We start from the raw sequence: 14,516 nt of genomic DNA, 5'->3' as shown, positions 1-14,516 counted from the left end.
CACACACAATATATTGTTGAAACAGTGTAGTAGGTAGAATCCTAAGATGGTCCCCAAGATTCCCACCTGCTGGTATCCATAACCTATATGATACCCTTCCCTTGTGTGTGAGCAAGACTTGTGACTACGAGGAGGCTTCACTCCCAAGATTAGGTTACATTATACAGCAAACATGAAAATATTTTGCAGATGTAATTAAGGTTCCTAATCAGCTGACTTTGGTAAATCAAAAGGTGGATTATCTGGGTATACTTGGCCTAATCAGGTAAACCCTTTAAGAGAGGGTCTAGAGGAAGAGACAAAATGCAAGAGAGTTGTTCCATTGGTCTTGAAAAAACAAACTACCACATTATGAGAGGGCCAAGTGCCAGGGACGAGGGGGCAGCTTCTGGGGCTGAGGGCCACAGTCTTATAGCTGCAAGGATGTTAATTCAGTAAATAACCAGTGAGACTACGGACTAGACTGCAGTCCTGGCTGACACCTTGATTTTAGCCTGATGGAAGTCTGAGCAGTGGATGCATACAGCAAACACTGAATAAATATGAACCAGACCTTATCATGAACAACGTGGAGGATGCGGATAGGCTGCACCTGCCTTCCTGGTCCACGGAAACTGTGACATGGTCATAGGTTTTTATGTTGCTAATCTATAGTAATCTGTTACACAATAATAGAAAATAGAGTCAGGAATGACAAACTGGAGAAGATATGTGGACAAAACAACTTATTTAAGGAGTAAAAAAAATTTCTGCAGAACAATTTAAAAGATTAATAACCCAGTAGATAAATGGCCAGAATTTATTAACAGTTCACAGCCCAATGATGAAATATGCGAAAATATGATCAACCTTTTGTAGTAAGTTACATAAGATGTAGCCACTGGGAGAATCTGGGGGAGGGATACATCCCTATACTATTTTTTGCAACTTCCTCGGGGTCTCTCATTATTCCAAAATAAAAAATGTTTAAATATGACCAACCTAATTTTATCAGGAAAAATATAAATTAAAACGAGCTACCAGTTTTCATGCAGCAGACGGTCGGGATCAAAACATTTTAGAATACACTCTGTCAGAAAGTTTTGAGTTGAGGCATGCTCATACACTGAAGGGTATACAAACTCTTATCAGTTCCATTCACTGCTGCCTAGCTCCTAGCGTGTGACAAAGGAGGTACAGTGTTCAATTCGACAGTATCATAATTTAAAATACACACACTCTGGGGGGCCTGGGTGGCTCATTCGGTTAAGCATCCAACTTCAGCTCGGGTCATGATCTCAGTTTGTGGGTTCGAGCCCCGCGTTGGGCTCTGTGCTGACAGCTCAGAGTCTGGAACTTGCTGTGGATTCTGTCTCCCTCTCTCTCTGCACCTCCCCCACTCATGCTCTGTCTCTCTCTCTCTCTCAAAAATAAATATAAAAAAAAAATTTTTTTTAAATACATACACTCTTTGCTGAGCAATTCCACTTTTAACAATTTAGCCTATGGGCACCTGGGTGGCTCAGTCGGTTAAGTGTCCGACTCTTGATCTCGGCTCAAGTCATGATCTCACAGTTTGTGAGTTCAAGCCCTATGTCAGGCTCTGTGCTGACAGCTCAGAGCCTGGAATCTGTGTCTCCCTCTTTCTCTGCCCCTCCACCACTCACACTCTGTCTCTCTCAAAAAAAAAACCAAACATTAAAAAAAAAAATTGTTCTAAAGAAACAAGAATTTAGCTTAACTAATATATTCTTCACATGTGCACAAGGAGCATGTCCAAGGACAGGCAAGGTAGTCTGGAAGCAACGTACGTGTCCTTCAACAAGGTAGTCATATTAAATAGATTATGGAATACCCATAAACTGGAATCCTGTCAGCAATTAAAATAAGGTAGATTGACCTGCACTGATCTGGCTCAAGAGTAGAGTATCTTTTCCAGCTTCTCAAGTCCCATAGTGCAATTTTGCAACATACCCACATTCACGCATTCATTCCATCAGTATTTACAAAGCCCCAACCGCGTACCGAGATCCATGTGTAGATAAAAAGAACACGACCATCCCATGTGAAAGGATGGAGCAGGTGTCCACAGGCACAGAGGGGAGCCATGGGAGTCCACAAAGAAGGATGCCAGAGTTCCAAGGGCTGAGAGCAGAAGAAAGACAAAAATCAGATGAGAGACTCTGGGCGGCAGGGGAAGAAACTGGCATTCTGTCCTCTTGAAGGATTTAAAGGAAGGATTCACAAGACACCTTGCAAAGCATACGTTGACGGTTTCAAAACCAAACAAAACCAAACAAAACCAAAAGGAGTGGTCCAGTTCTGAAGAAGTTATAATCTAGAGACCATCTCTGATGTCAACAGAGGTGTCTTAGAGTATCTCAACTTGAGCGCCTGAGGTAAGCTGAGTCACTCGGGCACACCTGTTCAGCTCGTGCCTGAAGATGTGCTAATTCCTATAAAACAGGAGGACTGCGTGAAGTCCTCTTCAACCATGCCATCTTGTGGGGTGGATTCAAAGGAGACACTTCAGACACTGTCCTCATCGGGAGAAATATTTACAAGTGGCCCTCTCAAGCGTCTGCACCTGCTTCACTCTACCATGTTCCACTAACTAGCTCTGCGCCCAACAGTGAAGAACTGAATCAAAGCAGCAAACTACTAAGCTCCGTTTCTTCAATCTTCCTCTCAGCCTTCTGTGCTTATGGTTGAAGCTTTCAAGCACTTTGCCTGATGCCAATACGCAGCCCGAACAGCTCTTACTGAATGGGCCTCATATTTTCAGATAAATTAAAACCTATGCCAACTAGAGAGTCAGTCTCAAATACAGGCCACCTGTTCCAATTAGTGAGATTAAAATAGTACACCACTGACTATCTGAGATCGAGTTCCACGCCTTCTGGATGATCACAGTATCTTTACGAAGACAGAAAAAAGGGACTTTTGGCCCCAACACAGTTGCACGCACTGGAGTAAATATGCTGAGGTGCTAAAGCAGAGCTTTCACTGAGGGCTTACTTTATTTTTGGACAAGCACTTGTGTCAAAATTCCCATGGAAGGCTGCAGCTCAAGGCACCATTTAATTTCCTTACAACAAGCCTACATACACATCTTAATTAAATTCAAGTTTACTTCAGAAAAACAGAGAGCTTAAATTTCATTTCCACCCACTTTCTGTCCTTGCCTGAAATTCCCAGAGTCCTTATTTTCTGACATTCCACTCTTTAGCCTAAGGCCTTCTGTGGCCCCTCAGTTTCTCTCAGGTCGTCAGAAGATGAGACATCTGGCTTGGAACAGGTATGTCTTTCATTTTTCCAACCTCTTGCAAGTATTCCCACCCAGACAAGGCTGCCTTCAAATCACTAGAGTGGGTTTCTGTTCACCTCCAAACACTCAAATTTTCACCAGCCATGAAAAAATATTTCCAAGCATCTTCTAAGTCGTGGGTCTAAAAGAAGTATTTCTAAAAGAATGAGAAGAGATGATACATTAAGACCAGTGTTTTCCAAAAGGATTCTGAATTATTTTAGGTGGCATGAAAAGAAAGCAGTAACACAGAATCAGTGAGCCAGTAACTTCCTTGAAAACAACCCTCAAGGCCATGCAGGTGATTCATCCAGGAGAAAGTCTCTGTTCAGTGCTAACAGCGCTCTAGGAAAGCTCCAGCATTTGCTAATATTCTTAATCTCAAACTGCAGGCCTTGGGGGCTCAGACAATATTTAGCTAAAATAGGAACACTGATACTTTAAAAATAAAAAAGTTTGAAGGAGTGAATGGATATGGAAATATTAAGTAAATAATAGTACAGGTGGTACAAAGCTCTGTGTAGGTGTGGGAATGAGTGAGGTTTGGGGAACTCTGTGGCAGACAACGAGTGACTCAATGTCAGAACAATAAACGCCGCGAGGGGTTTCCTAGCACCACTTCTCCTGGTTGTTCACACGCCTGGTAAGTGGAGGGCGGACATTCAGGTTTGACTCCACAGTCCATCTTAACCCTTCACTCATCTTCAAATCCTGAAGTAAACTAAGAGAGTGATGCCGGGGATCAAGAGGAAACAGTGGTTGAGAAAACCTAAGAAGTAAACCACTGGATGTGGGGGGTAAGGGGAGGGGCTGAGGGAGCTCCCAAACATCGGGTTTGGGAATACACTGCACAGGGAAAGTATTATCCAGGTGGGGGGACTTGGGAGAATGAATGAAGTCAGACACGTAGACTTTGAGGTGCCTGTGGAACATCCAAGTGGTAACGTCTTCTATTATGTGAAGCCACACCTTACTTCCTGGCCGTGGAAGGCAGAATTCACATAGTTTCCCTTGGGGGAGGCGCTTCTCTGAGGACGGGCAATGTGCCCGACCGACTCTGCCCCTGTCTTCCTCCCAGTGTGGGGGCAGATGATTGTTTCTTTGGCTAAGAACCAGATGATGTTTCTGGTTTGTTTAGGGGCTATGTTGCATGAAAATTACGTATGCTAAAAACACCTGGTGCTGGAAGATGCCCTCAATTAGAGTCTCACAGGAACAGAAAGCTTCAGAGGTCTGCATTCTAAGTTAAATGTATATATAATGTGCTCCATGACTTACACATCTGGCACATGTGTTTTCCCCAATATCCTATCCCAACAGTGGAAGGTAAAGACAAAGATGAATTCATTTTGCAAAACTTCACTTTTGGGGTGGATGGAGGGGAAACAACAATAAAGTCAGAAAAGGTAATTTTTAAAAGTAGCGAAACATCTAGTGCAGCTACATAGTCTGATGTATGAAATGTCACACCCTCCTCACCCTAGGCCCACCAAAAATTTCCAGGGGCGCCTAGGTGTCTAAGTTGGTTAAGCACCGGACGTGGCTCAGGTCATGACGTCACGGTTCAGGAGTTCGAGCCCCGTATCAGGCTCTGTGTTCAGAGCTTGGAGCCTGCTTTGGATTCTGTGTCTCCCTTTCTCTCTGCCCCTCCCCCGCTTGCTCTCACGCTCTCAAAAATAAATATTTTTTAAAAATGTTTTCATAAAAAAAATCTACAAGTTCATGAAGATGATGGCCTAACACTAAATCATCCAAATTCACTTTTTTTCCACCTAGAAAATTCACAAAAGGTAAAATCTGTTCACCAATTAAATCTCTACTGAAAATAATTCCAAATTTCTCCATCTACTTAAATTTCAAGATATTTATCCCATATAACTTAGCAATTAGCTTGGTATCTAAAAATATTTAAAGCAGTTTTCTATTAAGGAATTCTCTTAAGACAGAGACTGGTATAATGGTTAGTCCTAGTCAGCCAGCATTAGTTGCGTGGTTTGACTGGTTACAGTCTGGCTGCTGTCACTTTTCTACTCGCACAAAGGGAAAGCTCTGCAGTTCATGACTAAATCCCCTTCCAGTTCTAACAGGTTAAAACCTTTGGGTCTACTTTCCAATACTCTGCCTCACATGGTGAGAAGCATATGCCATCAGTCCAGAGAAGCTAAAGTTCTACTGGGAGATCTGCAGAGGCCAGATTGTGACCAGACTGTCACAAGAAGAACCGCCCTTGTTATATATCCTTCAATTGCTCACGTTCTGGAGACCAAACACCAGGCTAGAAGATGGTTCTTTACTGATAATCATTTTACATTTTTTTAGGTTTGTTTGCTTATTCACTTATTTATTGAGAGAGAGAGAGAGAGAGAGAGAGAGATAGCACAAGTGGGGTGGGGGCAGAGACACAGGGAGAGAGAGAATTCCAAGCAGGTCCGGCACTGTCCGCGCAGAGGCTGACATGGGGCTCAAACTCATGAACCACGAGAGTATGACCTGAGCCAGAGTCAGACCCCTAACTGACTGAGCCACCCACGCGCCCCTTTTTCCTGATGTTGTTAAATCATGAGCTTATTTAACAGCCTTTAAGACTTCTCCAAAATAGTGGCAAAAATCTTGTACTGGAAGCATCATAAAAAGTTCATAAATTATCACTCTACACCATTCATTCAACAAAAGTTTCCCAGGCACATAAGACTATATACACCAAAGACTGGCAAAGTGCTGTGTCATAAGAATCCCAAACACAATTTGGCTAGGCACCCTGCAGAAGTTGAACACAACCGTCTTCACAAGGACTGGACAGGTTTACTGAGACTGAGCTGCTTTCCAGTATTCATCTGAGACAGAAGACAGGAAGTGGTTAAAATGCAAGTTCTGCAATTAGATCTGGATTCACCAAATCTTAGCTCTACCATTTCCAAACCGCCACGAGACTCTGGACAGATCATTTAAACTGCCCGGGCCTCAACTTCTTCACCTGTAAAATGGAACTATAAATAAGCTTTGTGAGGATTAAGGAGACAGTGCATTCGAAGTGCTTAACACTGTGGCTGGTATACAGTAAGGAATTGGCACATGCTGGCTGTTAACATTGTTCCTGCACTTTTCATTTATGTTCTTTTTGCCTCCTTACAGAGGAATAATCAACAAATACACCGTTTTCCTTCGGTAGCACCCCCCTTTCCCCAATCCAATGGAAGCAGTTGGATCACGCACAGATCATATATCCTGATGTTCCTTTTCCAAGGAATGTAAAGTCCTCATTCTGATTCACAGTAGAGTGATTCATGGTTCTCTTCCTTCTCTCTCACCAACCCCCTCCACTAACAACTTAAAAATGCAATAAGGAAACAGCAGGGCTGAACGCTGCAGCCTGTCCTAAGTCAAGACATGGGCAATTTCCATCCAGAAAGATCAGGTTGGTTTCTGACCTTAAGAGCAGCCCTGGAAATTCAGGCAGTGGCTCTGAAGCAAAACACATCTTGCCATCCAACTTGGGAGCAGCTGTCTCGGTATTCGACAGCAGATGTGACAAGCGGGTGTGCTGGTGGCTGGCAGTTTGCTCTCCTCTGAAGGGAGAACCGGTGAGCCAGCAGCACAGCCCAGCTCGAAATACACACCCCACATCAACCTATCTGTCCTGAATTTCAGACAAGTCGGACTTGAGGCACTCATCATTATTCGCCGTGCTTGTAATGAACTCTTCGGAGTATAACGCATCACTGATTAAAGGTGGACTCACAAACTACTCAGTTTACCCCTTCGCCAGGTCAGGGCCCCCCCGCCCCCCCCCGAGACGGAAGTCTGTTCCCACTCACTTTTGTTCCTGCCCAGGAAGTAAGCATGCGATCATCAACTTATTACATCATTGCCCAACCACTTCCACTCTGAGAAGGGCTAGGACAGCCTCTTCTTGAATGCTTTTGGCCATTACTCATCAGGCAACTCAGGATCTATTTCCAAACCACAGAACACTTACACAGGTACTACAGGTAGCCACCGTGCCCAACACAGGTTTTATTTCAGATGTTAGAGACTCCTATACTTACTATCATTTCCTCCTGTAAAATAGGAGGGTATTTCCTGGGGCCGCTAGTCTAAATAAAATACAATCACAAAACAAAATACAATTAAGCTTCCAGAGAGAGGCTGTTTCATTCACCATTATATTCCTGATGCCTAGAATAGCAGCTAGCATATAAAAGGTGCTCAGCAAGCATCTGTAGAATGAATGAAAGCTCTTGTTCCCAAAGTGCCAGTGTCTACAGTTTATAAACACAGCGACAAATATGTAAACAATCAATGTGATAAGGAACGTGTATCACAGAGGAGGAACAAAACGCTAAAAATGCAAGAATCTATTCTATTCACAAAATTAGCAGTTTTCCCATTTTGAAGCTTATGATCACTTCTCATACAGTAATAACAAAAATGGCTACCATCGAAGGGCGCCTGGGTGGTTCAGTGAAGCATCTGACTCTTGATTTTGGCTCAGGTCACGATCACACGGTGGTGAGATCAAGCTCCGTGACGGGTTCCACACTGAGCACAGAGCCTGCTTGGGATTCTCTCTCTCTCTCTCTCTCTCTCTCTCTGCCCCTCTCCAGCTCAGGCTCTTTCTCTCTCAAGAAAACAAACAAACACAAAACAAAAAAAACCATCAAAAATAGCTACCATCTACTGGGTTCTTTCTGGGTACCAGACATTTTATAGATGTTACTGCATTTATTCCTCGTAACACCCCTAGGGTGTAGAAGACAGAGAATGATTATAGGGTACATGGCATCACTAGTGCAAGACCTGCCTTCTGGGGGGTAGCCTAAGGAAAGCAGTTCTGTAGGCAGAATACTCTGGCCCTTGGGGGCAGGATGGAATAGGGGCTGATGAAATCATAGAGCAATGAGGAAGCGAATACACCATTCTCTCTTCCAGAGGTCATAAGTGGCTAAACTAAGGTGGGAGATGACTGGGGACATTGGAGAAAGGAACCAATTCCAGAGAAATGTCAAAGAAAGGCCCAGTGGGACGGCTGTCAGATTAGAGATGGACAGAAGGTAAGTACTCAGGATGACGAGCGATTCTGTTAGTCATTTCTTTCTTTCTTTCCTCTTTTTTTTTTTTTTAACAAACGCTCTCTTACTGAAGACTCATGATGCACTCACTCCCTGAAGTAGGGACTACTATCACCTCTGTTACAGATGGGGAACTGGAGACTCAGAGAGGTTAGAACTTGCCCCAGTGGTCACTCAGTTGGGAAATGTGAAGAGCCGGGATATGATCCAGATCACAAGACTGGAGATTCCTAGCTGCTGACCACTATCCACAAGTGGCTCAAAGTGGCATTTTATAACATCTAAAGTTAGAACAAAAATTTGATTCACACATAATTAATAAAAACCAGTTAATCTAAAGCAAAGCAGACTGACTGTGTTCTTAAAATGATGACAGGCTTTAACTATCTAGGGCACAAAAAAAAGGTAGGATTCTAATTATGCATGCTTTCTTTTAAAGTAGGGGGATATTTTGTGTGTTAACATGCATCATTTCTGAGTTCTACACAGATTAAGCTTAAAACTGTGAATGATCCTGACTTGTCAGCTTAGAGATAATCATGGAATTCATTAGTTATATTACATTTTCACTGCGGGCGGGGGGGGGGGAGGGGGGTAAGATATCTAGGTTAATCCACCTGGCTGTAAAAATAGATTTCTGCAATGTTAAAATAGTACACTGCCTCATTATTATTCTAGTCTCAAAGGCTTAACCAAGCTCACCCAGAGAGATGTGTATGTTTCCTGTTATCTCAACACGGTGTTAGTTTTGAACTTAAAAAGTGACCATTCAGTAACCAAGAACTTGATCTCTTAGAGTCTTAAGAGCCTTCCTGGGAGGAAACTGCCTGTCTCTGAAAGGCTAATCAACTCCTCACATGCACCTCCAGTTCTCCTCATAGTATTTTTAGGTGAGCTAATTTACCAAGAGTCCACAAAAAGGTTCTCATAGAATCCTGTACCAGATAGTTTATTGCCAAGGGGAAGGTGACATCAAGAAATTAAACCCTAATACTGCCAGATGTTCTCCTTCTGAATCACATGTTTTCTGAGTGTAAAGAAAATACGTCTTTATTGTTAACTCTAAATGAGTTCCACAAAACAGGAGCTAGAATCATCTGATGGGATAAATACCTTCCACACAGAAGACTGCTGGTACTTTCCTTTCATCACAGCAGGCTTACTGCAGCCTTAAGGACAGACTCAAAATTACATCAGCCTCACCTGAGAAAAGTTAGAGGCGTTTACAAAATTTCCTCCAGTTCTATTCCTTGCTACCTCAACAACAAAACCCTAAAAGTAGACAGTCAAAAAGTTTACACAGGGATCGCAGCATCATTGCACAGAATGTGTCATCACTGTCTACTAGAGTTCTAGTCCTCCTTGGTCTGAGTTCCTCTAGTCCTCACTAGACTTCATTTGCCCAATGAGCTAATTTAGCATAATCAGTACATATAATGTCTAACTCAGGTTTAATACACAATCTATTTTAAAAAGCAGGTGTCGGGGCATCTGGGTGGCTCAGCTGGTTGAACACTGGCTCTTGATTTCAGCTCAGGTCATGATCTGACCGTTGGTGACATTGAGCCCCATGTTGGGGCATAGCAGAGCCTGCTTGGGATTCTCTCTCTCCCTCAGTCTGCCCCTCCCCCGCAACCCTCTGAATAAATAAACTTTAAAAAATAAAAACAAAAAATCAGGGGTCCCATGCTAACAAAACAACGTAGTAACTATAACATCACCTGTAGAATTTTCAAGAAAAGAAGAAACCCCTTTCGCATAAGGTTGTGGTACTTTAACAGAAAAGGGGTGTGTGGAAATGGAACACGGGCAGAAACAGCGGAGACAAACTAGGTCTGCAGTTAAGTTACATGTTTGCTTTGCCACTTTCCATCTAGGTAGCTCAGGTGGGAACTCTATCAGCACCATTTCACAGAATACAAAGAGCGGTTTTGCAAAGGTTCAGTTTTGCCAAATCGCTTAAATGAGCTCACAATGAGCCACCCATCCCTCAAAGATTACTAATCTTGTTGTTTACACAAAGATTATCACAGTTGTGACAAGAGAAACCAAGCTTCCACACTTTTTTTCAAGTCTGAAATTTCTTCTGTCAACTGAAACATTAATAGACTCCTCCAATTACAAATGCATTAGAAAAAGATCTTCACCTTTCTTCCTGGTTAACTCTGTGTTAACCAGCAGACATCCTTCCAAAAATTTCTAACTGTAGGTAACCAATGATCTTTCACCAATGTTTTCTTCCAAATGGAGTTCATGGTCATTTTCATAACAAACTGCTACAAAACTTTTAAAGAAAATGCAAAACATATCATGGTGAACATTTTGTAGTGTAACTGTCGAATCACTCATTATTCTGTATACCTGAAACTAAATACAACATTGTATGTTAAAAAACAAAACGAAACAAAACAATGTCAGCTACACCTCAATAAAAAACTAAAGTGCAGAACACAAGAATTCTCTTGGGGAGTGGAGGAGCGTGAAGTGGCTGCAGGACGTAAGTATTACTCCACCAAATAAGTTCATTCTGTAAAAATTTAAACCATTCTGTTAACTCGATTAACAAGATACTAAAGGAAAAAAGGAAAACAGGAACTAGTTACTTCACTTATAGGATAACTGATTAGTTCTCCGAATTGTGATTAAACACCCAAATCCTGCAACACAGGCCGAACTGCATTTGTCACTTTTCCCATCCAGTGGCCTCTCGACCTCGGGAGATGACAGGCCAGAATCTGAGCAAAACTCTACCTGTGGACTTCATACAGGGAGGCTGACACTCAAATGCTGCGATCTCGAACGAGTAGTTAGCAAAGCACAACTCCAGGTTCCTCCGCCAGAACAAGTGCCAGGGTGGAGGACCTGCGGTTTCTCAAGGGGAGGACGACACGCCGAGGGCCGAACTGCCCGGGAGAGCCAAGGTCCCCCCCACCTTCCCGAGCCGACGGGGGCGTCCGCTCCCGGGAGGGACCGGCGCTCAGGCTGCGGCCTCCGTCTTCATCTCGAAGCACTACAGGGCGCGTCTCTGCTGCTTGCTCTGAGAGCTATTTTCGCCCACAGCCAAAATCAGCAACAGCAAATTACACTGCAAACAATGGAGAGGGCGCCCGCTCGGCACGGCTGGGAACTCCGGGACGGCGGCGCGAAGGCTGACTTTTCACTCGGGCGGAGTCGGGGCGGCCGCCGCGCGAGACCGGGAAGCCGGCCCGCCGCCTCTGCCCCGCGCCCGCAACCCCGAGTGCCGGGGAGGCGCGGGCAGCACCGGCGGTCAGGAGGGCGAGCGAGCCGTCCCGGCGGGGCCGCGGCTGGCGGGATTCCCTCGCGTCCGGGCGCCGCGCGGCGGGCGCTCCCTGGCGGAGGGCGGAGGGCGGCGGAGCGCGGGGCCGTCGGGGAGACCGGGCGCCCGGGTCCGGCAGGCGAGCGGGGACCGAGCAGCGGCGGAGGGCGGGGTACGGCGGGCCCGGCTCTGCTCTGCCCCCGACCCGGGCTCCGACGCCCCTCACCCTTCCCAGGCCCTTCGGCGCGGACCCGTGGCAGCAGGGGAGGGGAGAGAGGCGGGGAGCGAGAGTTGGCTAACACCGGAGCCGAAGCCCACCCGGCCTCGCCCCTCGGCGCGGCGCCCCCACCACCGCCCTGCCCGCGCCTCTCACCCGGCTCTTGCAGCGGTGGTGCCGGCCCGGGTCGGAGTAGGTCCGGTCTACGGTGAGCGCCGTGTCGCTGCCCGGCATGTCGGCGCTCGCGCCGGCAACTTTCCCGTCTCCCCCGGCCGCCGCGCCACGAGCCGCCGACCGTGCTCCGGCTCGCCCGGGGAGCCGCGGCCGAGGGGGCGGCGCGGGCTGCTGCAGCTGTTGAAGACACCCGCGCGGCCGCCCTGCGCCGCCGCCGCGGCTGCTGGGGGTGGGGGTGGGGGTGGGAAAGGGGGTGGGGGAGGCGGGGCAGGGACGCCAGAGTCTCCTCCCCCTTCCCCTCTCCCCGCCTCCCCCTGCCCACCCGCAGGGCCCAAGACCCTGCCCGGGTGCAACTTCTCCGCCTCCCTCCCTTGCTGAAACTTGAATCCACCCTCTCCCACCCTGGCCTCGCTTCCTTCAAAATTTGATTGACATCTACCCTATCTGTGGGCTTATTTGTATGTTTATGATAAAAGGTGGATTTTTGGCAAGACGTTGAGGCTTGCCTTAAATGCTTTCTTTTATGTTATTCTATTACTCAACACGCACTTACTGGGCATCTACCATGTGCCACACCCTGGGGCAGGGACCAGAGATTTTTTTTTTTTTTTTTAAGTCCATGTTTTTCTTATCCCACTGAGCACACTCCCATTTAAACAAAGGTCTATGGTGTTGTGTATTTTAATTTTGTGTATCTGGCTCACTATTTTATGTGGAAGTTACTTGGAAGTCAAGATACATCTTTTCATATTAGTATTCCCTATTTCCAGGGAATAGTCCCTGCCCACAAGAAATTTGGAGTCTACAAGAGAAAGCACTGACTAGTGAACAATTAAATATGTTACCTAAGCCAACATCCAGTTATGGTTTGGTTAGGAAGGGTGTACTAGTGGGAGACTGAGTGAAAATACTGAGATTGCAGCTGCTCCAAAGAGGGGTTTGGGGGGACAGGTGACAAGCCTAGAAGGAAGGAAACAAATGCTCCTCCCCTTCAAAGGGTTTAGGGGGAAGGTCTTGCAGGCACAAGAAAAATACTGAGCATAAAAACAAAGGTCCATTGGGAAAACCTCAAGTCACCAGTTTAGGGGGTGTCTTTAGGCACAGGACACGAGCAGAAAAGTAGGTGGAGACCATGTGGTGCTGGGCTTTACCCTCAAGGAGAAGTTCAGTTTTTTCTGTGGGTGCTAGACAGCTGCTGGAGGTTTCTGAACAGGAAAACGACAGTATCAGGATGGAGGTTTAAGGACATCTATCTTATAGCCATGGGAAACACTGACTGATTAGAGATGTGTAGGGGACACTGGTTAGAAGTCCACTGCAAAAGGAGAACAACCTAAATGTCCTTCAGAAGGAGACAGAGTAAGTAAATTATATATACATCCCGTAGGGTATTAGGTAACTGTAAGAGAATGAAGCAGCCCTTTATGCAGAGCCACAGCAATATCTCTAACATACATGGTTAAGTGAAAGAAAGTCATGTGCAGAATAACATACACAGTATCCTACCATCTATGTAAAAACAGAATATATGTATAGGCTTATATATGCAAGGCATATTTTTCTGAGAGGATAAACAAGAAACGAGGAAAACCGACAAGAAACTGATGGCAGGAGAGGGGCCACATACTAGGTGCTTCAATTTATACCTGTGAATGGATGAATTACTCCCATGAGCAGCAGCCCTCCTGAGTTCAAGCCTGACTCTTGGGGAGGGGAGGCACAGTCCTAAGTCAGTAAAGCAGGAAGAGCCATTCCAATAAAGTCAGAGAAGCCACTGACCAAGGAGAAATTCCCTCAGGACTCCCAGATGCAGGTAAAAGTAATGAACAGAGCAGATGTCCCCACAGAGCCAAAGAAAAGCCATCGGACTGTAAAGACAGGCATCTGTGTTCATTTAAAAAATAGGGGTTCTGCTGAGATCAGGGAAGACTCTGACAGGAACAGAATCTCCACACACAGACTTGAAGATCAAAGGAGAACAGAACAGTTGCAGATAGATGGTTGGACCAAACTGACCTCACTCATGTGTTATTTTTTAAATTTGGGATACGGGCACCTGGCTGGTTCAGTCAGTGGAACATGTGACTCTTGATCTTGGAGTTATAAGTTCAAGCCCTACACTGGGTATAGAGATCACTTAAAAATGAAATCTTAAAGAAACAATCTTTTTAATAAATAAATTCAGCATAAAATGGAAGCCACAATATGCCTACCTAGACAGCTAGAAGAAAGGGATGAGAAAAAGATGTATTTGTCACTGTATATGCTTTTGGAACTTGAACACTTTCATTGTGTGCACATATTAACTATTCAAAAAGTAAAATAAAAAAATATTTTTAGGGGCACCTAGGTGGCTCAGTCAGTTGAGCATCCGACTTTGGCTCAGGTCATGATCTCACTGTGAGTTCAAGCCCCACATCAGGCTCACTGCTATCTGTGCAGAGCCTGCTTTGGATCCTCTGTCCTCCTCTCTCTCTGCCCCTCCCCTACTTG

At 45.3% G+C, this 14,516-nt stretch overlaps 1 protein-coding gene across 10 annotated transcripts in view; it reads right to left on the bottom strand.

Annotated features, from left to right (window-relative positions):
* TMCC3 (transmembrane and coiled-coil domain family 3) overlaps positions 1-14,516 on the bottom strand; it is a 326,327-nt gene that overhangs the window by 103,483 nt on the left and 208,328 nt on the right. The window contains exon 1 of one of the 10 annotated variants that reach the window (XM_086712629.1): positions 12,006-12,253. The exons of 5 other annotated variants lie outside the window; for them this stretch is intronic. In XM_086712629.1, the coding sequence (XP_086568755.1) occupies positions 12,006-12,083 (78 nt within the window). In that variant the 5' untranslated portion in view covers positions 12,084-12,253. 4 more of the 10 variants (XM_086712642.1, XM_086712627.1, XM_086712634.1 and 1 more) reach the window with 4 other exon arrangements.

Source organism: Puma concolor, chromosome B4 (genome assembly GCF_028749965.1).
Source record: "Puma concolor isolate L17-30 chromosome B4, mPumCon1.1.hap2, whole genome shotgun sequence".
In the NCBI taxonomy this organism is placed as follows: Eukaryota; Metazoa; Chordata; class Mammalia; order Carnivora; family Felidae; genus Puma; species Puma concolor.
The sequence above is the reverse complement of the archived record's forward strand: the minus strand, read 5'-3'. Positions and strand labels throughout refer to the sequence as shown.